Source organism: Camelus bactrianus, chromosome 1 (assembly GCF_048773025.1).
Source record: "Camelus bactrianus isolate YW-2024 breed Bactrian camel chromosome 1, ASM4877302v1, whole genome shotgun sequence".
In the NCBI taxonomy this organism is placed as follows: Eukaryota; Metazoa; Chordata; class Mammalia; order Artiodactyla; family Camelidae; genus Camelus; species Camelus bactrianus.
Genome location: NC_133539.1, coordinates 112483276 through 112505287, shown reverse-complemented (window position 1 = coordinate 112505287; position 22012 = coordinate 112483276). Strand labels below are relative to the sequence as shown.

The 22012-nt window shown below is 44.6% G+C and overlaps 1 protein-coding gene across 4 annotated transcripts in view; it reads left to right on the top strand.

The window, feature by feature from the left end:
• RARB (retinoic acid receptor beta) overlaps window positions 1-22012 on the top strand; it is a 374880-nt gene that overhangs the window by 213279 nt on the left and 139589 nt on the right. The window contains exon 1 of one of the 4 annotated variants that reach the window (XM_010947754.3): window positions 1863-2017. The exons of 1 other annotated variant lie outside the window; for it this stretch is intronic. Coding sequence is in view for 1 of the 3 variants with exons in the window: in XM_010947750.3 (XP_010946052.1) it covers window positions 2554-2710 (157 nt within the window). In the remaining 2 variants the exon portion in view is untranslated. 2 more of the 4 variants (XM_010947751.3, XM_010947750.3) reach the window with 2 other exon arrangements.

The following is a 22012-nucleotide window of genomic DNA, read 5'->3' as shown; positions in this document are numbered from 1 at the left end:
AGCATTGGAGCTACTAGTCTTGTGGACCAGGTAGAAACTGGCACATAATGTAGTGCTTTGGATATCTTTACAACTATCTCAATGACAGTATGTTAAATGTTTTGTAAATCCCTCTGTGCTCCTTGTTTAAATGTGTGTTTTCTTTGTTGTCAAAGGCTTTCTTATAATAAAGCTCTGTTACAAAATGATAAGCCATATGCAAGAGAAAGAGGCACAGAGAAAAATAACAAACACATATTTTCAGCAAAATCTTACCCCATTATTGCCTTGGACTTTTCAAATGCAAGAACTGAGCTTGCTGGGCTGAAAATCGTTTGAATGTACCGTAAGTGTGTGCAATGCATACTTTTCATGTTATACCGCGAGTGCCACTTAGCAACTCTTGCTAGCCCAGCAAAGCAGCTGCACTGCACGGGGCGGGGTGCCCTTGATGGGCTTTTAAAAAGACTTGAATGCCAAGGCACATTCCAGCACTAGCCACAGAAAGGAGACTGGAGTGGCGCTCTTTCCCTCATGCCCGCCCACTTACCCTCCCTGCTCTGTGGGAGAATAGTCAACACTGGAGATGCAGTGGAGGACACAAGGTGTCTTAATTCCTCCCCAGAGTTCCCTTTCTTTGATGTACATTGCCTCCTTTAAGCAAGTTGTGCAACATGGCTGCAGGGTGGATTGGCTCTCCCTTTTGAGGCATTCTGCCTGGGGTTAGCTGTAAATACTGCATCTGTCCATCTAGTGATGGCCGTAAAGGCTTCTTCCTCTAGGTCAGCTCACTGTGGGAGGTACCAAAAAATAATCCCTTTCTCTTAAAATTACTCTCTTCTAATGAATAGCCAAGTTTGGGCAGGGGCTAGTATTGGTGAAAAGTGGCCCTTGGAAATATAAAAACCTTCACACTTAACCAGTTCTCAAAAATCTGTGTTTAATTATGTGGTGGTGGTGTGCGTGCAAGCGTGTGTGTGTGATGAGAGAGGTCACCGGTGCTATTCTGGAAAGGCAAAGTGATTTTCACCATGGTCTGGGATTCCAGGAGTTGGATTCTGGGCATGGTTCTCAGCGGTGTGACCCCGGGCAGGTCTCAGCCTCCATGGGCTTCTGGGAAAATAAGATGAGTCACAGCTAATTGTTCTAGGGTGTGTACTGAGTGCTGTACAAACAGTTTCTTTTTGTCCTGCCAACCCACGGAGGTGGCTGGTAGTATATTTCCATTTTACAGATGAGGAAACTGAGGTTCGGAGAGGTTAGCTCCTTGTCCCAGATCATACAGCTGCTAAGTGGTTGAACTGGGGTTGGAATCTAGTTGGGTCTGGCTCCCATGGCCACGCACTTGATCACTACGTTATGTTTTCTCAGATCAGGACCTGAAATCCTGTCTGTATGTGCGATTGCATGTGTGTGACTACATGTGTGGCTGGGAGCAGGACTAATTCTCAGCAAATTCTTGACCCACTTCATATGCTGCATGTAGACTTGGGAGAAATTTTTAAGAAGCAAATGAGTCCAGAAAGCTGGATTTTCCCTCAGGAGCAAATGCAATGCCTTTGGCCTGCAAGAGGGAGAGAGAGAAACAGGCTATCAAATGGAAAGTTTCTCGACCCCGGGCTTCCCGGAGGGGCGGCCCTTCTTCGCGCTACAGTTTGGGGTTTGCACGCGCTTTTTCAGGAGTGGAAAAACACATCCGTTACGGGGAACTGAACAGACAGACAGGCGCACAGAGGAATGTACGGGCCGTGCCCGGGGCGCGGGGGGCGGCAAGCGGGCGCGTGGGGCGCGCGGCCGCGCGGAGCCCCGCGGACCGAGGCGGAAAGGGAGGGAGCCGGCGGGCGGGCCCCGAGCGGCGTCCGGGCTCCCGCGGCTGCTCGCGGCCGCTCCCGGCTCCGCGCCGCGCGGAGGGGAGACGCGGGGCGGGAGGAGCGCGCGCCCGGGCCGCTGGCCGCCCGCGCGGCGGGGCTGCTGGGAGTGCTCGGCTCTGTGAGAATCCTGGGAGCTGGTGATGTCAGACTCGCTGGGTCATTTGAAGGTTAGCAGCCCGGGAAGGGTTCACCGAAAGTTCACTCGCATATATTAGGCAATTCAATCTTTCATTCTGTGTGACAGAAGTAGTAGGAAGTGAGCTGTTCAGAGGCAGGAGGGTCTATTCTTTGCCAAAGGGGGGACCAGAGTCCCCGCGCGAGCCGCCTGAGGACGGGGATGCCGAGGACGCGCGCGAGCCGGGCAGGGTTCGTCTGGGCACCGTCGGGGTAGGATCCGCACCGCATTCCGAAGGCTTTTTGCGGGCATCTGCTTGGAAGGAGAACTTGGGATCTTTCCGGGAACCCCCGCCCCGGCTGGATTGGCCGAGCAAGCCTGGAAAATGGTAAATGATCATTTGGATCAATTACAGGCTTTTAGCTGGCTTGTCTGTCATAATTCATGATTCGAGGCTGGGAAAAAGACCAACAGCCTACGTGCCAAAAAGGGGGCAGAGTTTGATGGAGTTGGGTGGACTTTTCTATGCCATTTGCCTCCACACCTAGAGGATAAGCACTTTTGCAGACATACGGTGCAGGGGAGATCATGTTTGACTGTATGGATGTTCTGTCAGTGAGTCCTGGGCAAATCCTGGATTTCTACACTGCGAGCCCGTCTTCCTGCATGCTCCAGGAGAAAGCTCTCAAAGCATGCTTCAGTGGATTGACCCAAACCGAATGGCAGCATCGGCACACTGCTCAATGTAGGTTTATTTTTTCCCTTCTTCTACCAAGAAAAAAAAATATGAATTGTGTCTCTTGCATGCAGTACAGACATTGGAAACAAACTGCTCTAGTAGCAAGACAAAGGATTTAGTGATTTAAGGCTGAAAGGGTGTGATATGCTGGTGTGCATATTGATTCCCTCTGCTGAAAATTTCCTGTTAGAGGTTTTCTTCCCAGACAACCCCCCCCCCGCCCCCGACCCCTGTTCCTCTCCTTACCAATCCTACGGACCCTGGAAAACAGTTTAAAAAAAATATGCATGTGGCGGGGTGTGGAAAGTAGAGGGTGACCACAGGACTTTGAAACATTCTTCAAGTGAGGCAATGTGAAACATTTGTACAGTTTTTACTAAGATGTATGCAGAAGGGGATTTAACTTTGCTGTTCTTTGGATTAGCTACTAGTTGTATGGATCCCCCCTTGTGTGTTTCAACAGTCCAAAGTAATTAAAATACGACATCTTCCTCGCGAGGAATTGAGCCTAATTAAGGTGGCCGCTGCTCCCGAAGTTCATAAACCACCAGTTAAAGCTGCTGCCTCCAATGTTTTCCTTGCTGAGGAAAGGCAATATTTCTTAGCATTGACCCTGCTGCCACCTTTCCGAGTCACTTTGTTGCTCTAAGAAGTTGCTGTTTTGCTAGAAAACTACTGGCAAAGAACACCCCTTGGGCTGAGCCATCCATTATTTCCATATCTTGTAATTCAGCCGGGAACCTGGACATCGGTTAAAGGAGAGGAAATATAAGTGGGGTAGCCCAGTTTTTTAAAAAAATATTGACTGTTTGGTTATCTGATGCTGACACGGTGCCGAGGCGTGCACTGGTCAACAGTAGCCTGGCTGTGGGCTTGAGAAATGACCAGAAGTCCCAGAAAATCCCACCTTCGGGTGGCTGTAGTGGGCGCCTGCAGGATTCATCGCCGCCCTGACAGTGATTTAGATAAATGGCTCAGCTATCTATCAAAATGTTTTTAGGACTTTATTTGACAATTCATTGGAGCATTAGCCTGAAAATGACATTTTAAATCTTTGTTTTCAAAGAGGTCAAAGTTTAACTGGAAGAAATTGAGTTTTCCTAATAACATGGTGGCTTATCTAAAGAGAAAGAGAGAAAAAAAAAAAAAGGAGAGGGAACAATGACAAGATTTAAATCGTCCTCTCTGAAACTTTTACTTAAGAATAAAGACTTGCTTCTAGGGGTAGGAAATCAACAGGTTTGTAGCTGAAAAATCAATAACCATTTGATGCCCACAGCTTGGCTGTCTGACTTAATATTTCGTAGAGCCATAACCAGGGGAGGAAAAAAAAAAAGAATATCATTTTTCAGAAGGCATCTTCATTTTCAGCTGCTCCCCAAATGCCTTTTCTTTTCTGCTGCTCATTTTCTTTTTGGAGAACTCAAAGAAACGGTTCCAAAATAATTTTCCAACCCTCTAACAAATCTTTCAGACCTGTCCTCTCTGTAGCAGTTAAAAACAGCAAGAACAATTTCACTTGGAATCTCAGGGAACTAGAGCTCTCTAAAAGTTTTTCTTATGAGAGAAAGTTTTAATGAAACGTTTTTTAATGAAGAAAAAAAAATGTTCAGGACCCTGGCGTGGAGCTGATAGACCTAATAGAGATTTTACAAGTAGACATTCTTCCTTTTGTAATTAACCCTCCAAACATGCCTATTAAGTCGTAGGAGTGGGGAGAAAAGCTTTGTTTGTTCTTGAACAAGTTAAACAAGGGATTTGTCTTATCTGTGGAGAGCGAGTGGTGAATGTGTCATTCGCCTAGGGCCAGCCGATAAGCAAGAAGTGTTGATAACAGCGAAGTCCAGCTAATCAAAGAAACTTGCATTAGAAAAAGTAAATAAAGGCCTCTGACAAAGGGATTTCAGAAATTTCAGTGTCTTATTTTTGTCAGCAGGGCAATTAGGGCTCACTGTGGTCAATTTCACAAGGGTTTGAATCCCACAGCCCGACTCCAGGTTAAATGAATAGAATGTAAATATCGCTTCTGCCCCTGCCGGGTGGCTTTATCCTCCACAAACCGCTTTATGACTGGTCAGTTTAGTTGTTCAAGCGATTAAGTTTTTAAGCATAAATAAAAGTTCTAATAAAGCTCTGCCACTCGGTGTTTGGCTCCGAGTGGCACAGCCAGCCAGGGCTTTTGAAGTAAAAGCATATTAGGGCTGCGTTTGTATAAGTACGAACATTAAAACCACAGCCTCTTCCATTTTACTTAATGACTGTTTTGACAAGAAGCAGATCTGTTTGTGCTCTTAACACAGAGGAAACAGTGGGCAAGAAGGGGAAAAAAACAGTACTAAATTCTAACCAAAACTATTTTCTTCTTTGAGATCCCACTGTTTTTTAATGCTGCTTGTGTGTGTGTGTGTGTGTGTGTAGTAATTAGAGTAAAGCCTTTGAACTTAAAACATTCCAGACGCATTCTCTGAAAGGTGTGAGAATATTCTTTTTATTTTTCCTTTTAAATTTTAAAGACAGAAAAATGACATGCCAGTCAGCTGCCGGTTGAAGTAGGGCTTGTGAATTGCTTGTTCTAAAAATTCGAAGTCAGGAGTAGCGGGTTACCAAGGGAATGTGGTATAAATAATACGATTTAAGACTGCCCCTGGAGGTGTCGGAGCCACTAAGTTTCTCTTCAGATGCCCCCTGGATTGTCTTGGGTTTAGGCTGCTCCAGATGTTTTCAGCATTAATTGCTCAGTGGGCATAGGGTAAATCCTAATGTTTGTGGTCTAAATATAGTAGTTGCTTTCAGTGAAATCATGAGTGTGACAACTTCTTGGCCCTTTTCCCTATCTTTTCCCTACTCAACACTTCAAAAGAAAAAAGGGAAAAAAAGATTTTCTTTTTTAATGAGGAGAAATGATCTGTTTAAAAAACAAACAGTATGTAGGTATGATTAAAGAAGGAAAAAAAAAATCCCCTTCCCATAGTGCTGGGACCTGAATTTTAAGTATTAAACAGTATCTAAATCCTTTCCTAGTGAGATATAAATTGGGGTCAAAGTGGCAAAATCAAAGATACCCTCTGAAAGAGAGACTAAATAAAGGCTGACAGCCACCATATGAATTGAATGGGGTTTTGAATAAATATTTCGGTGAAAAGGCTCAATTGTTTTTCTAAAGTAGAACATAATTTTCTGCTTCTCTCGGCCACATGAAGGTGGCAACACCATCTAAAAGAAGGGAAGAAAAGGGAATTATGCTTAAAACCTCAGAGAGTGCAGGATAGGGCCGTTTGAAAACAAGTGGAAGATTCATAAAGTTTTTTCCTTCCCTGTAAGAAAAAAGAAATACTAAAATGTTGTCCATCTCCAGGTAACCTGGTGCTTTGGCTAGGAAAGCCTTGCTGTGCAACTTAGAAGAAAAAAATGCACACGTTAAAATTTTATCACCAGAAAAGGGTTAATTCCAAAAAGTAGATCAAAACACTAGGAGACTTCTGTCTCAGCCTTAGGCTGTGGAATGGCCTGGGAAGATCTGTCCCTTAAACATAGGCTGTGGAATGAATGCGCAAGCTTTGGTTACCATTTGACTTCCCAGCTCAAAATGCAAAGCCTTGCATCAGCACAGGCCTTTTTTTTCCTTAGTAGATAAATGACCAGAATGGCAATTTCTAATAGGATAGCTGACCTGAACCAGAAGTTTTCTTCTCATTTCTGGAAGCCTGGCTCTGACCTTATATAAGCAGTCAGTACTGTTGTGAACTTTTCTTTAAAGCATAAAAGAAACTTCTGGATATCAGGTGCTTGTAATTTCCCTTCAGCATGCTAAGCCCCTGAGATGGCTGAAAAGGGAAGAAAACCTTGCTGTTTTCTCCTTTAGATATTCCACAAGCATCAAGAAATAATCTCTGAAGGGAAATACACAATAAATGATAAAGATGATAAATTCTGCTCTCAAGGAAATTATCATCGTTAAAATATAAAAAAATTAAGGCTGGGAATTTTTTAATTAAAAAGTTACTCTTTGGGATGAAAATGAAGATGTAAAACCAAGATGCAAAATGTAGAACTCTTCGAGTCGAATAGGACTTATTAAACAATAAAGGCAGTGCTCATTTTGGTACATCTTAAAAAGAATTTTCTATAGACTTTGCATTATACATGTAAGTGCCAATAAATTTATCCTTAAATGACATTTTTATACTTTAAATGTTCTAATATAAATTCAGTTAACTATCAGTTAAATAGATTATTTCAGAAATGGGAATTTTTTTTTTTTTTGATGAAGATTAATTAGAAAAATCTTGGCTAAAAACCTTTCCAAAAGATATGAATGTAGAATCTTGCCTTCCACATTACAGGGTAGTTATGGCAGTCAAACATCTCAGATTTTCTAGAATAACCCACTTTCAATGTACTGCCACAGTTCCCACGTAAGTCTTTGAAATATGCCAGATATTTCAACATGACGACATCTCCGAGGCTGCCCCTTGGACTCAGGAGAGGCACAGAAAGTCTTTGTTTGGATTCTATGGTCAGTATAAGCGCAGCACTCCACAGCCTAATTTTTCCATTATAACTGGAGATCGCCTTGTGCAGATTCTGGGTCATTCTTCCGCACATGCATTCCTCTCGTGGCTAAATGTAGATCTGTAAATAGAAGGCATCGCTGGCAAAATGGATTTAAGTATTATGACGGAGATTCTGATCACGCGTGTGTGTGTGTGTGTGTGTGTGTGTGCGTGTGTGTGTGTAGAGTGGGGAGGGGGTAGAATTAAACATTGAATCACCGTGAACAAATCTGTATCAGTTCTTGGCCAGCTTCTTCTTAAAAAGTTGGAGCTGGAGGTGATGGAGAGAGGGGAGCAGAGTTAACTCAGGTTTCAGATTTATCAGAATCCTGTCTGTAAGTGGCTTGGCCTAAGCACCTCTTGTTAAACAGGAGATGAGATAACCTGCCCATCTGTAAGATCTAATGACACAACCTCATCAGTCACCATGCTGCCCTGAACGTTCCTCTTTCCTTCCTGCCTTCCTAACTTCATCATTAAAAAGCCTGATTTCGGTCCCAACCCAGCCCCCAAACTCCCTGAAATGAATAAAAAAACAAAGCGAAAGTTCTCCCCACCTAGGAAGCAGCAGAGGGGGGTCTGCAGGTGTTCTATTATTTATCTCGAGCCTTCAGAGCGTCTTGGATGGGAACTGAAACGGGCAGTGGAAGCGCTGACTTGCTTCCTCTCTGGCTTTGCAGGGTGGGGAGGGGGTGGGGGGGGGCGTTCAGTAAGATAAGACTCTTGGTCCCCAACATGATAAGACAGGATAACAGGAACTGACGTCAGAAGGCGACCCGGCCTGGCCCAGCGTTTCCTCTGTCAGGGCCCATGCATTCCAGGAGCCTCCAGGCTCCCCCAGAGCTGTTGAAGTAAACTGGGGAGGGCTTGAGGGGGGGGACGGGGCTGGAGGAAGCTAATTTTAACAAGGGTGATCATGGGTGACAATGTCCCTCCTTCCCTAAAGGAGATTTCTCTAAACAGAACAAAGACTAATTTGAGGGGAAGGGAGCGATTTTAATAAAAGCAGAGTCTGAGGTTATAATGGCAGTTTTAGGTTGTCATGTACTGGGTACGCGTTTCCAAGCTGTCAACAGTTTCCCTCTGATGTCTCATAAGACAGTCTATCCAGCCGTCACCAAACATCACCCGTGAACCCTGCCAGCTCTCCCTATAGAACCAAATGGGCGGGAATTCACATTGTCAGAGCTAATCCCTGGGACTCCTGTTTACTTTTCTAAACACCGGGTTCCCACCCCCGCCCACCTCATCTGACGGCAGCTTAAAGACGCACCAGTCCTGAAACCACCTCCTGGCTTTTCTCTCTTCTTTTCTTCTTCCTTTTCTCCTAAATTCAGACTCTTTTTTTTTTTTTTTTTTTTTGGCCTTCACAAGTGATTTGAGGTTTGGAGAAGGAGAAATTCTACTGAAAGGGTCCTTTTTTTTTTCCCCACCTTCATGGGTTTTCAGTCTACTTTTCTTAAAGATTGCTTTTTTCTTCAAGTTTTAGTATTGAATTAGGAGTGCATGTCCTAATTTGATCAGATATAGTGAAATGTTTGATTTTGTTGTTGTTCTTGTTGATCAATTACTGTTCACCACAAGTTATTTCATCAAATCAGAAAAAAAAAATAGCTGAGTTCAGAGCACTGTAATAGAAATGCTGCAGGTAAGGCCAGAGGAGTGCATCCATTAACTGGAAAATGAAGATTTGGGTCACAGTTATCCTAATTTTTCTCTAATTTCCAGAGCAAATGAAGACCTCTGTAATAAATCCCTCTTCGCAAAAATATTAAAGCTTTCGGGGCTACAGTACCTTTGTCTTTTCATCAAAGTCCATGATTATAAAAAGGCTGATGATCTGAAGGCTGTTTCAGCTTCAAAAGACTTTTTTAGGGTCTGGCCTATTGGAAAGCTTGGGGGTATAATTAACTAAAATGGAAATGGAGGCAAGTGAAATTTAGTTCCTGATGTTTTAATTTAGCTCAGCACTGCCATGTGTTATTGAAGAGAATTCTTAAAGGCAAACATAATTATTTCATTATGGTCCTCAGAATGCTTTCATTGGCTTTAATGACAAGAGGCTGTATAAAAAGGCATACATTTTAATTAGTCCTTCTTATATTTACATCAGATAAATAACAAATAATTGATGAAAAACAAGTCTTTGGGATGGATGATTTCACATAGTGCGCTGGTTACAGTTTAATGATGAAACATTTCTCTGTTGCTTTGCATTTTAATTATCCAGACATTATAGGAGTGGTGCCTCGGCGCTAAAATACCGCCATTGCCATTTTATTACAAAAATTCACGCTTAACGCCTGGGAGTCGGAAGCGGGAGAAGGTAGCTACAAGCACGTCTCAGAGAAACTAAATTGCCAGTCCCATTAATTTTACTACGTTTGTTAGCATTCGTTGTGATCACTTTTATGTCCTCGCTTGTCTTTTTGGATTAAGACTGTCAGGGGTTTCACCTGCATTTTTATGATCGCACCTTCTCCTTAATACCGCTCTCTCTCGCTGCCTGTTTGGAAGACTTGCCTGAACGTCCCTTTGCCAGATGTAGGCTGGAAACGCAGAGAGTCTCCTGCCATGCCAGAGGCACGCTCTACCTTTGATCGTATACGAAAACCCATTTCACATGATTCATCCGTTTTGGTGTATAGAACACTAATTGTTATTATTGATTTTAAATTCCGTGACCATTACAAGTAACCCAGATGACTGGCAGATAAAGGGTAATAATCCATGGAGTTCTGGAACTGTCTCATGTTTGTCTGGAGTCCTTTCTGTGATCAATATTAACTGCCCCATTGAAACTAACTGCTGTATCAAATAACAGTCAATCAAATGAATGTGCTTAGAGATTATTTATCGAAGGCTTTAATTGCTCACTGGGGCCCTGCTTATCAGAGGAAACAATAGGACCTAGAGACAGGAGGAACAGGTTTGGATTTGCCGAGAAAGTTGGAGGATGCAGGTGAAGCATCTTTCTGCTCCTTGGGCCAGAGTTTCCAGAAGCCCACGTTGGGCTTCTAGCGGGTGCAAGTTGCAAATACTCTTACAGAGGTTGTCCTGTCACCTGTATATCGAAGAGAGCGCTCTGGAGAAGGAGGTGTACTGATTTCCTTGCCCTCAGACCACAGGCTGTGAAGTTGTCCCTCTGAGTTTTACGGCGGCTCCTCTGCACATACATCACCCCCACCTCCCCCGGCCTCTCTCCACCTGTATTCCCTGCTCGGCCGACAGGCTGAGATCATGGAAATAGCCTGCCTTGACACGGGATCGATTTCTACAGCTATGAGATGGGACATTGCAGAATTTGTAGAAAGATTAGAGATAATGTAAATGAGGTTTCTGCCCTGCCCTAGAAGCACACACAAGTCGCTGAGTGGACCTTCTCTGGTTTCAGGCCGCCGCGGCGGCTTCCGTGCCTTCCAGAGCAGTGAACCATGTTCGTTTCGTTGGTATCTCTTCCCTCTGTGAAATGGTTTCTCTGCCTGTGGTTCATCACCTAGGTGACAGTCCTTCCTGTTTGTCACCGTGGGAGCGCACCGTGGTCCTGATGCAGTGGCATCCATTTACCAGACCCCTAGATCTTGTACAAATAATTGACACTTACATGTGAGCATTGTCACCTTTGAAGTGGTCCAGATACACTTTTGCCCAAAGATGCTGTCAGGGGCCAGTACATTCTGTTACTCACTTGGGTACCAGCCATGCTCCAGACTCCCTGATGTGTTCTGTGGGGACACTGAGATGAAGCCCTTCCTGTCCCTGCTCTCTCTGGACTCACAATGTGCAGGAGAAACTTGTGTACACACGTCAGTGTGACACAGCCCCCTTGCAGACGCAGGAGTCTCCTCGGGATTTTGAACCTGAGTTTGATTATGGAATGAACTAAAACCCATTGAGAGCCAGGGCTGGTGCGTAAGTGGGGTTACACATTTTTGTCATAAGGAGCAGGCAAGAGGTGGGTTTCGGCCACAGAGGCAATTTCTAATTGTAATTCACAAAACACTTTAAAACTCCACAGTGGAGTACATATATACGTATTACGAACTTGCTTCCTGAAGATTCCTGTGGATGTTTCTGGAGTGTTTGTTACTGTTCTTTGGGGACTGGGTCTGATTAGATTATATTTTTAAAAAATCACTCAAATCTTTGTGACTGTTTTTGTGACTTACTGCTGTGGAACAAACTGCCCCCTAACTGAGCGGCTGGACAATTTATTATCTCATTAATCTGTGGATGGACTGGGCTCAGCTGGGCAGGTCTTCTGCCACACGGGATGTCAGCTGAGGCGACACCCTCCAGGGCTGGAATGGGCTGGAAGTGTCTCCGCCTTGGCACCCGGGGCTGCCATGGACGTGGGCTGTTGGCAGCGAGCTCGGCCGGGCTGGCCCGGGGTAGCTGCGGGCGCCCTGTGCTGCTCACTGGGAGGCGGGAAGAGGCTGGAGCGGAGCTGGCTGCCGTCTCTTTCACCACCTGCTGTCCGTTAAGCATCACAGTTAAACCCACAAGAGTGACTTTTTTTTTTAACTTAAATAGAGTTTAATGTGATTTTATTATATTAAAAGACTGTGTTCTGGGAAGGGTCCCCAGCTTCAGTCAGGCTACCTGTCCATGGGGAAGGACAATGACCGGCTGCCCTTTTCCATCTGCCTAGCAGCCATCTCATCATCCCACCAACACCAAAGACGTTGCTGTCTCTGCCAATAGGGACCAACGAAAGAGCTATTGTGGGGTTTTTAGTTAGGTTTTTTTTTGGGGGGGTGGTTAAATATTTAACAAGATTCTACTCTCCTGACTCTACCTGCTTTATTATCACAAACAAGCCTGTGAGGAAGGTTCGATGAGCCTCTTTTTGCAGAAGAGGACATCGAGGCTCGGAGAAGGCGACTTTGACAGCAGGTCCACCCTGTCGTCTGACAGCTGAGTGAAGAATTCCAGAAAAAAATTTATGCCCTAATAATACCAAGAAAGGACCCTGGAGTGCTTTGGCTTTGGGGGAAAGGTGGGAGAGAGGGAGGGAAAGAACTGTACCACAGAACATCCTCTGATCACGTTATTTCTCTCATAGACGTCACAGCCTTTTAAATTGTAGGAGAAACTAGAGGCTGTGTACGCTTTGGTTTTGTTGTTTTCCGTCCTGTTTGGTGTTGAAGTCTGTGCCAGTCTCATCCCTCCACGGCTCGCAGGACTCAGAGGTCAGGAGTAGCCTCGTGTTTAGTAAGGAGTCGCAGGGAGGTGAGAGAAATAAGGTTTTTCTTGTTGTCCGAGCACACTCAGAACCATCCTCTGGAGGTGGGCACTGAGGGTGGTGCCTCTCAGTCAAGCAGCCTTATTGTGTCTTCCATGATTTAAAAAAAAAAAAAGAAAATTTTCCAAGCGATGATGAACTGAAATTGATATTTTGGTGTTTGCCACCTATTTTTAAGTATCTGTTTAGAGGGTCTCAAACTTAGGAAGCCTTTTACTCTGTAATGAAGTTTACATTAATTACAAGGATGCTAATTGACTTCCTGCATAATACACTTATATCAGTGATTTCAAATGCAGTTGGCTCTTTATATCTGGGGGTTCCACATCCGCAGATTCAGTCGATCTCAGATGGAAAATACTCGGGAAAAAAAAAGCTCCAGAAAGTTCCAAAAAGCAAAACCTGAATTTGCTGCACAGTTAGCTGCTATTTACATCGCGTTTACATTGTATTTACAACTATTTACATGGTACTTACATTGTATTAGGTATTATATGTCATCTAGAGATGATTTAAAGTATATGGAGGATGCGGAGGTTAGATGCATGTACTATGCCTGTTTATATGAGAGACTTGAGTATCCATGGATTTTTGTGTCCAGGGGGCAGGGGGAGTCTAGAACCAATGCCCTGCAGATACGAAGGGATGACTGTGTATTTTAAGTGCTATATAGTGTTCTATATTTGGGATTTTTATATACCATGTTCTACCTGTTTCTTTTGTTTGAAATTCAATGGTTATTGAATTACAGATATTGAGGAGACAGGTGGACGAATTGAAGTGACTTCCTGTGGGTCATGTAGTAAGTTCTCAGTGGATGCTCCACTGGTTACTCTGTGCACAGTGTGGTACCCTGGCGTGGGGCACTCCTCATGCACCGCCTCTGCTGTGGAAGTTAGCACTCCAAGTTGCCTCCATTTTTTCATCTGTACAATGGATCCAGAATGCTTACCTTGCAAGCTTATCATAGACTTAAATAAGAGAGTTTATTTAAAGTATCTAATAATGAAGACTCAGTAAATGGATTTTCTTCCAATACTTTATTGTGAAAAAAAATTTTAAATGCAGAAAAGTTGAAAGACTTTTACTGGGAATACTTGGATCCCCAACCACCATAACGACCATTCAAGTTACCTGGTGTGTTTTCTGTGTTTCTCCTCATTTCTTCCTTTTGGTGTGGTTTGTTTTGTTTTCTTGATTGGGTTCCCTTACTAACCAGGCAAGTCTTTGAGGTCAGATGTTGTATCCTTTACCTCTGGCTTCCCCGTGGTAGTAGAGCGTTAGTGTAGCTAGTATAGTAGCTGATCAGTACCCAGTTAACCGTGGTTGAGTCAATGAGGATAGGTGTTCAAGCACATCAGGCCCCTTAATGTCCCAGGTACCAGCACACTGCAATAGAACATTCTGTAAGGACGGAAACCGTTTGTAGTTCTGTGTTGTCCAACACAGTGACCGCTGGTTCTGTGGGGGTATTGAGCACTTGAAATGTGGCTAATATGTCTGAGGAACTGAATTTTTTTATTCTATTTAATTTTAGTTAGTTTAACTTTCAATAGCCACATGCGGCTAGTGGCTACTGTATTGGACAACACAGCTCTGTAGACCAGCTCTTAATGTTTTTTCAATATTTGTTCATTCTCTTTATGTCCCTTTTCCTTTGCCTTTATTCTTCTTTCCTTATTGTGCTTCAAGAGTTCTAATTATCTCTTTATGGAGACGGTAAATAGACTGCAGGAGAATGTAAACAGAATCCTGGAGGGTCGTGATTTTTAGTAATTGTTTAACTTGTTTTCCTTCTGGGTGGAACTGTTTTTCCTGCGGCTTGCCAAATACATAGGGCTTATTTTGCTAACACATACTTTGCAGAGCTCAACCATGATTTTCCCAGCATCCCGGTGGGTTGGACTTGAGTTCTGTTTCTTGCAGCAAGCAAATCACGGGAAAACGTGATTTCTAGCCTGTGCCCCACACCTGCCTGGTTTTCCGATGGACAGGGTGTCTTCTAAACTTTCCCAGCTACTTTCAACTCTGCATAAACATTTTAAACTGCAGGGAGGCAGAGAGGAGCAGGCCATTCTCCGTGGAAATCTCAGTGTGTGTTCTAGAAGATGCCATGCTTCCTCTCCCACGAGCATCTTCTGCTTTATAACCAGTGCCAGGCACACTGTAAGGGCTCAGGTGTTAGGCTGAGTGTAGTTCGGTGACAATGAACTTGAAATTCGGGAACTCTCAAGTGGTCTCTGGGTCTGTTTATCTCTATGCTTTGGGGTCACTCAAAACACCTGAAGAAAACGTCAGGGCGTGGCCAGAACTTGGGAGGCCCATGTTGCCATAGCAGCCAGCCCTTATAAACACGCTAGCTGGAAAGTTGGCCTGAAAATATGAGGTTAGGGTATTTCCTTGGGCTTCCGGCACCTGCTTTGCTATCCTTGCAACAGATTTTCTGATAGGACCTCCTGTTCACATTACCACTCCTCCCTTCCTTCCTTGGTTTGGTCCACCCCTAGAAATGGGGTGCAGAAATCAAATAGAAATAAGACCAAATCAACAAGCAAGAGAAACTTTTGAACCAAGATTTGTTTTTTTTCCGCTTAATGTTTTTAAGTTGTGACTGATTTTTATTCAAATGATACAATCACCAGCATAGTAATTAAACTTTATTCAGTGCAGATTATCTGCAGAGTATGCCAACTGTGTAAAATGAATTCCGTCACCTAATCCTCCCAGCAGCCTGAAGAGAAAGGCACTGTTACTGCTCCATTTTACAGAGGAGAGTCTCCGGGCACAGAGTGGTTCTGGCGTCCGGGCCTCTGGAATCTGGACAGTGTGTCTGAAGTGCCCCCCGCCCCCAGGCTCAGCTTTGCGTGGTGTGGTTTTCCTTCCTTCTGCCAGCTCTGCAGAGTCGACTCCCAGTTTCTTTGCAGGGTGGGGGAAGGAGGGCGGTTGGAAGCCTCAGAACCCACAGGATAATAAAAGGGTTTCCAAGTGAAAGCTGGAAACAATACATTTTTAACAAAATGGGCAGTTACTCTAATTGCTGTGCCCCTACTGTTCAATTCCTTTTTATGTCCTAATTCATTAAATTGTGTGCACACACAGGCTTATTATTTACAGATGTATGCACTTTTAACTGGCTCATATGAAACAGATGTTTCGCGAAAGGTAACCGAGAGCAAGTGATCTAAACCCTCCTTTAGTGAGTATCAAGTGAATAGTCTGGCCCATTACCTGCAGGGTTTTTGCTATTATTTTGAATTGCAGTGTCCAGCGTGGGGAGGAGAATTCAGTCTGTCCCCTGGAGGAACAAATAAAAATACAACGACCCTGTAAGCAGACATCTGCATCTCAAAATAGAAGAGGGTGTGTGCAGGTGACAGGCAGGTGGTAGTCACATGTGGGCTCCGGTGGATTGGAATGAGTTTTATAAGCAATTTGAGACAAAAAGACCGATTGCATTATGGTAGGCTTTTTTATTTTTTAAGAGCCTTACTCTATTATATATTAATCATTACAGTCTTTGAATTCATAGCTGAGCGACTAGCATGCTCCTTTTTATCCAGAATTTCTTAGTTAATTATTTTTAGATGGAATTACTCCATTGCTCTTGTAACTGGCAGGAATGCAGGCAAAGCTTGGACAGTGAATGCAACGTCAAATTACTGTCTCCCAGCTTCTAAAAGAGTCAAGATGGGCTCTTTCCACGGGTTCTTCATGGCTCCACATAAGTCATCTTCAATTAATAGTAATGATAGGATTAATTTCAGCTCTTCATTGCAGTGTAACAGACCAACCCCAAACGTATGGCTTAAAACACAATTTATTGTCTCACTTGGGATTGCTCATGTGGCTGCAGTCAGCTGGTACTGAGGGTGGACCAGGCTGGATGTTCACGATGGTGTCTCCATTCCATGTCCAGCTCCTCAGCTAAGATTTCTGGAGCAGCTGGCGGCTGCCTGAGCCTCTCTCTCCACACCACCTCCTCTTGTGACATGAGCTTCCTTACAGTGTGGCGGCCCCTGATCTCCTCCCGTGGCTTCCCCGGGAATGAGCGTTCCAAAGAACCCAAATGGAGACTGCGAGGCCTCTTACGACCTAGCCTCATGTGTGATACGGTGTTACTCCTGCCACATGCTTCTGGTCAAAAAGCAATCTCAGTAGCAGCTCAGATTCAAGGGGAAGGGCCTCCACAGCAGTGTCGCTCCCTGGGGGAGTGGGTCACTGGGCAGGCCATCCTTGGAGACCACCTGCATACTAACTGGAAATAAATGCCCACCTCTTTTTCAATTCAAGGTTAACATGGCCTAATAAAAATAAACACGGCCAATCACCATGCCAAAAGCTGGGTGGCATATGTCACAGAACAGCTATTTCAATACTTCTTCAGAATGTTGGGGAGCAATAATAATCACCCTGCAAAGCCCACCACGAGATTTATTGTTTTTGTGTTGTTAGGCGTTCTCCAAACAACAGCAACAAAACACTGGAGCAACAAGATAGCCAAAATTATGTCATTTTGTATGTTGACAGCTGGAAACCGTCACAACTGATATATAAAATAGGACATCAAATATTAAGTGGCATATCAGGTTTATTGCATATATGGCCATGAGAGTGCACTTTATTTTGTCTTACGGAGCTCTTAAAAAAAAAATCCATGTAATGGATTAAAGGTATTACAACTCCCATATTCTGCCTGGCTCTAGGCCAGGGGGCCAGGCATGATAAATAATCCCAATAGACAGAATCTGTAGGAAGGAATTTTAAAATGTATTTATGATAGACATATTGACCTCCCTAACTAATAAAAATGTATACATGAGGTTAGTTTTGAAGGGAACGTGCAGACCTTACACAGAGTGTATATAAATACTGTATTTCACTGTAGTGTTCGCATCCTTAAAATAGTTCCCACATCTCTGTGACATGTGGCTATCATATTCATTTTCCTAGAAGTAAAGAAAAGGGTGGATTTTTCAGTACATGTGCAGTTACTCTAAGAAGGAATCGTTTTAACTTCCTTTATCTTCAAGCAGGGGTCAGGAAACCCAGCCAAATCTGGTCTGTAGCCTGTTTTTGTAAATAAACTGATTGGAACAGGCGAGGTGGATTCACTGACGTCCTGTCCCTAACTGCTTTCCCCCAACGACAGCAGAGCTGGGTGGCTGTGACAGAGACCATGTGGCCCACGAAGCTTAAAATGTTTATTCTCTAGTCCTTTACAGAAAAAGTTTGCTGACTTGTCTTAAAACATTAAAAGTTTAGTAAGGTGGCTTAGCCTAGAAATGAGTGCTATGATAATCTTTAAAAAAATTTTTTAAAGTGGTAGTTTCTTTTCATTTATTTATTTTGTGGGGAGATGTAACTAGTCCTATTCATGTATTTTTATTTTTTTAGTAGAGGTACTGGGGGTTGAACCCAGGACTTCGTGCGTGCTAAGCACCTGCTCTACCACTGAGCTGGACCCTCCCCTGGTTTTAATAACCTTATGCCAGTTCTAGATCAAGCTGTTCCCAGCTTGACCTAGACCTTGGACAAGTCCTTGAACTTCTCTAAACTTCAGTTTCCCCCGTGAATAATGGAGATTAAAAACAGGTAATGGTAGCAATCCCTGCCCCTGGCCACCCTTTTGCCTGGAGCGAGCGAGGGAGGGCGTGTGCTGAAGGCACACCTGGCCTCACCCACCACGTGTAATACGTGCTGTTGGCAGGTTCCACCGAATTGGCTGAAACGCCCACCGTTTATTAAGAATCACATACAAGGCTTTCTGTGCAGAGTTCACTCTTTCACTCCTTTTTCAACCAGCATTTATTGAGCTCCTGCTGTGTACTTTTAGGCACTGAGTATTTAAAGGCGAGGCAGCCGGCGCCTTCCTGTGCTCAACACAAGCCCGTCAGGGCGCCTCGGGCACCATCAGATCTTCCTCCAGCTGGGGCCATTTTTTGCCGTCTGGTATTTTTAGTTGTCCGTTGGTGTGGGCCAAGAACAGTGTCTTCTAACTTCTTTTTAACCCGGCATTTAGCACTGTGCCTGGCCCGGCCAGGTGCTCAGTAAATACACGTCAGCCGTGGGATGTTGCTGGCTGATCGTCCCAGCCCTGTCCGCCCGCCCCTGCACTGGTCCATCTGCAGGTTTGCGACCCTGGGTTCCAGCAGCTATGGAAGGCTCTCAAAGGGGAGACTGCCTTGGGTGGGGGGAGTTTCAGGAAGCTGTTTCTTAGGGTTCTGTGCACAAGGATTGGGGCTGGGCCAGGAAGACCCTTGAGGAGAGGTCTGTGGTAGTCCTCTGGGTAAATGGCCAGAGGCTGGGAGGGCAGGGGCTGCTGAGAGGGCGCGTGAGGAGGTGAAGCTGACACAACGCGCTCTTCTCGGATTAGCTTGTGGGGACTCTCATCAGGAGGGACAACTGTTGTGAGAAGGAAAATGGAAGTAAAGGCCAGGAAATCAAGACAGGAGACAGACGTGTAGGAGGAGGAGGTGAACAGCCTTCATCAGCACAGGCACGACCCCCGATCCTGTAATGATGATAACTCTGCTCCAACCACCATTGAGCGACAGGCATGGTACCCGGCGCTTGACAGTGATTTATCATTTTGTGTTCATCATGATCCAGGGAGGGATAGGCTCTCATTTCATACAAGGAGAAATGGAGACTCAGAGACGTTAAGTAACTTGCCCCAAGCCACACAGCTAGTAAGTAGGAGAGTTGGAACCCAGGCAGGCTGACTCCAGAGTTCACCCTTCCAACCACACCCTCAGCTTGTCCATAAAGATGAAAAGTTCCCTGAAGGAAGGAGTATCCAAAAAGACCCGAGCCTTGGGGCCTGCTCACAGGTAGAAGACTGGTGAGGATTTCTTTTAATTTTTTTTTTTAAGTATCCTTTAGCAATTTCTTTTTTAAGAACTCAGATGAAAGCACTTTGAAACCCCTCATCCGTCTCACATCAAGAAATACTGAGAAATCACTGTTATGAAAGAAGAAAAATCAACCATGTTAGAGCGTTTCTCTAATCCGAACAATTCCATATAGAAGTTTAAGAATCTTTTAAAATAAAATATCCCAAACGTGTCCTTTGGAGCTGATGTGTTGTCATATTAATCCTCTAGAAGGTTTGGTGGGGATGCTTCTGGTTGCCCCCAACACCTTGGTCCTCCTGGAGTAGAGTGATCCGGCCCCTGGTGAGGGCATCCTAAACCTGCAGGCAGGGACAGGAGACTCATTGCATGACTTCAGGTTGCATTTTTGTGCCAGATACATCCTGGTTAAGGGTGTGTAAGTGGTCCACTGACAAGAGAGGGAGAACCAGCCAGAGGTGGGGGCCCAGAGCCCCCGTCCGCCCCCACAGCAGAGCCCCAACGCTGGCCGTGGTGCCAGCCACATTTGGCCGGAGTTACCGCTCCTGACAGCGTGGAGTCACACACCCTTGGACTGCCGCCAGAGGCCCTTGGAACTTCATCTGCGCCACTGCCATTCAGCTGGCCCGCCTGGCCTTCGGGGTTGGGCTCTCGGCGGGGAAGGCATGGGAGGGGTTTGTGGGCTCGGTGAGTGCCCCTGACTCCTGTGTTTGCTTCTGGGGGACTTTCCTACTTTATTGCTCTGACTGGAAAGAGAAAAGGGCTTCTTTCTTTTTTAGTTTTCCAGTTTTACTTTTGGTCCTTATGCTGGGATGACCGCGTGTTCTGTGTGACATGATCTGTAGATCCTCAGACTTGCTGCCGGGGACTGAGAGAGTGTCATTGTCTTCTCCCAACACCTGGGTCACACTCATTCTCCTGAACTCGTGACCACTGGCGTTCAAATTCCTGCTTACCTGCGCCCCTCTGTCCTCGAGCAAGTGACCTAACCAGCCTGTGCCTCCAGTTTCTTGCCTGGAAGTATTTCTTAGATATGTTACGACCAGCTATCTCGTAGGGCCATGATGGGGTCAGATGAATTAAATACGTGTCAAATGCTGAGAACAGAATTCGGCTAGCCTGCAGTACTGGCTCCCTGAATGTCAAATGTCGCTGTTAATATTGCCATGTTGTTATTATCCAACTGGACTCGACAGGTGTTCCTGTCATAACGGTATTAGTCACATGAAGATACGGCTCACCCACCTGTCCCCAAACTCTCTAATAGATACTCAGATTCTCTGGCTATTATTTGTGTGTATGTGTTTTTATAGAGTTCTGTAGCTTACAAAGTATAAACGCTGCAGTGTGGCAGGCACACTTGTCATCTCCATTTCTCAGATTAGGAAACTGAGGCTCAGGAAGGTGAAGTGACCGCTGGTAAGAGGCAGCATCGGGAACTGGGCTCCTGTCTCTGTCTCCTAGGACTGGGCAATTTCCACTTCTCCAATGCTGCAGGAAATTTTTTTTTTGGCTGTCCTACATTTTTGTCCTTCAGTCTCGCCATAAGTAGTTCCTGTCCCCTGGATTAGGGTATTTCGACCTCAGCACAGTTTCTAATTTGGGCCAGACTGTTCATTGTTGTTGCTGGGGAGGGAAGGGGGCTGTCCTGGGCTCCATGGGATGTTTAGTTGCATCCCTGGCATCTACCCACTAAATGCCGGTAGCAGCTCCCAATTATGATGGCCAAAATCTCTCCAGACATTGCCAAATGTCTCTAAGGGGGCAAAATCAGTGTTGGTTAAGAAACCACTGTTCGAGATTAAGGAAGGTAGAAGGGAAGTGTCGGGGGAGGGGCGGGGGGGCGGGGAGTGGTGGAGGTCCGGGGTGAAGATCACTTATGAAACACTGTGTGCCAGGCAAGTTGCAAACGTTGTCTCTCTTTGACCAACAGGAATGTTAGGATTGGCTGCATTTTTATGAAGGAGACACTAGGGCTCAGAGAAGTAAACTCTGGCCATTAAATTAGTAAGTGGCAGAAGAGGGGTTCAAATCCAGTTTTTTTGCAGGCTCAGGGCATTTTAGTTCTTTTTAGGAACCAAGAAAATCCACAATGAGGGTTAAATTGGTTTTAGAGTTATTTTGAGGCCGCTAATCTGAGTGTATAACTGTTTTAAAAAACCAACAAAATAAAACAAAAAACGCTTCTTTGTAGCAGACTTATAACAGAGTAAGTACTTTATTGTGAAAGAGGAGTCTGTGAAAGGCTAGGTTCTGGTGTCATCGCCCTTGAACTTCTCAGATCTCAGAAAAGTGGCAAAAAAATCCCCACGTGACAAAGAATAATTGTATAATTTCATCATTATCTTTTTAAAATATCCCCCAAAATATTCCACCCACCCCGTGTCTTTTCTGTAAGGCTGGTACCAATGTGATTTTCAAAATATTTACAGTATATAAGCAAAGAATTGTGTGTCTGAGATGATATACATTTTACTGTTCCCCGTTTTAATCCACTGTGGCTGCAGGAAATTTGAACAGATAATAGAATGTCATTTATTAGTGCAATAATTGCTTTTTAAAAATTATGGAAATCCTGATTGGAAGTGGAATATGGGACTGAATCATCTGGTGTTGAGATAAACTCTGCAGGGACCTTCACATTGTGGTGCAATTAGCT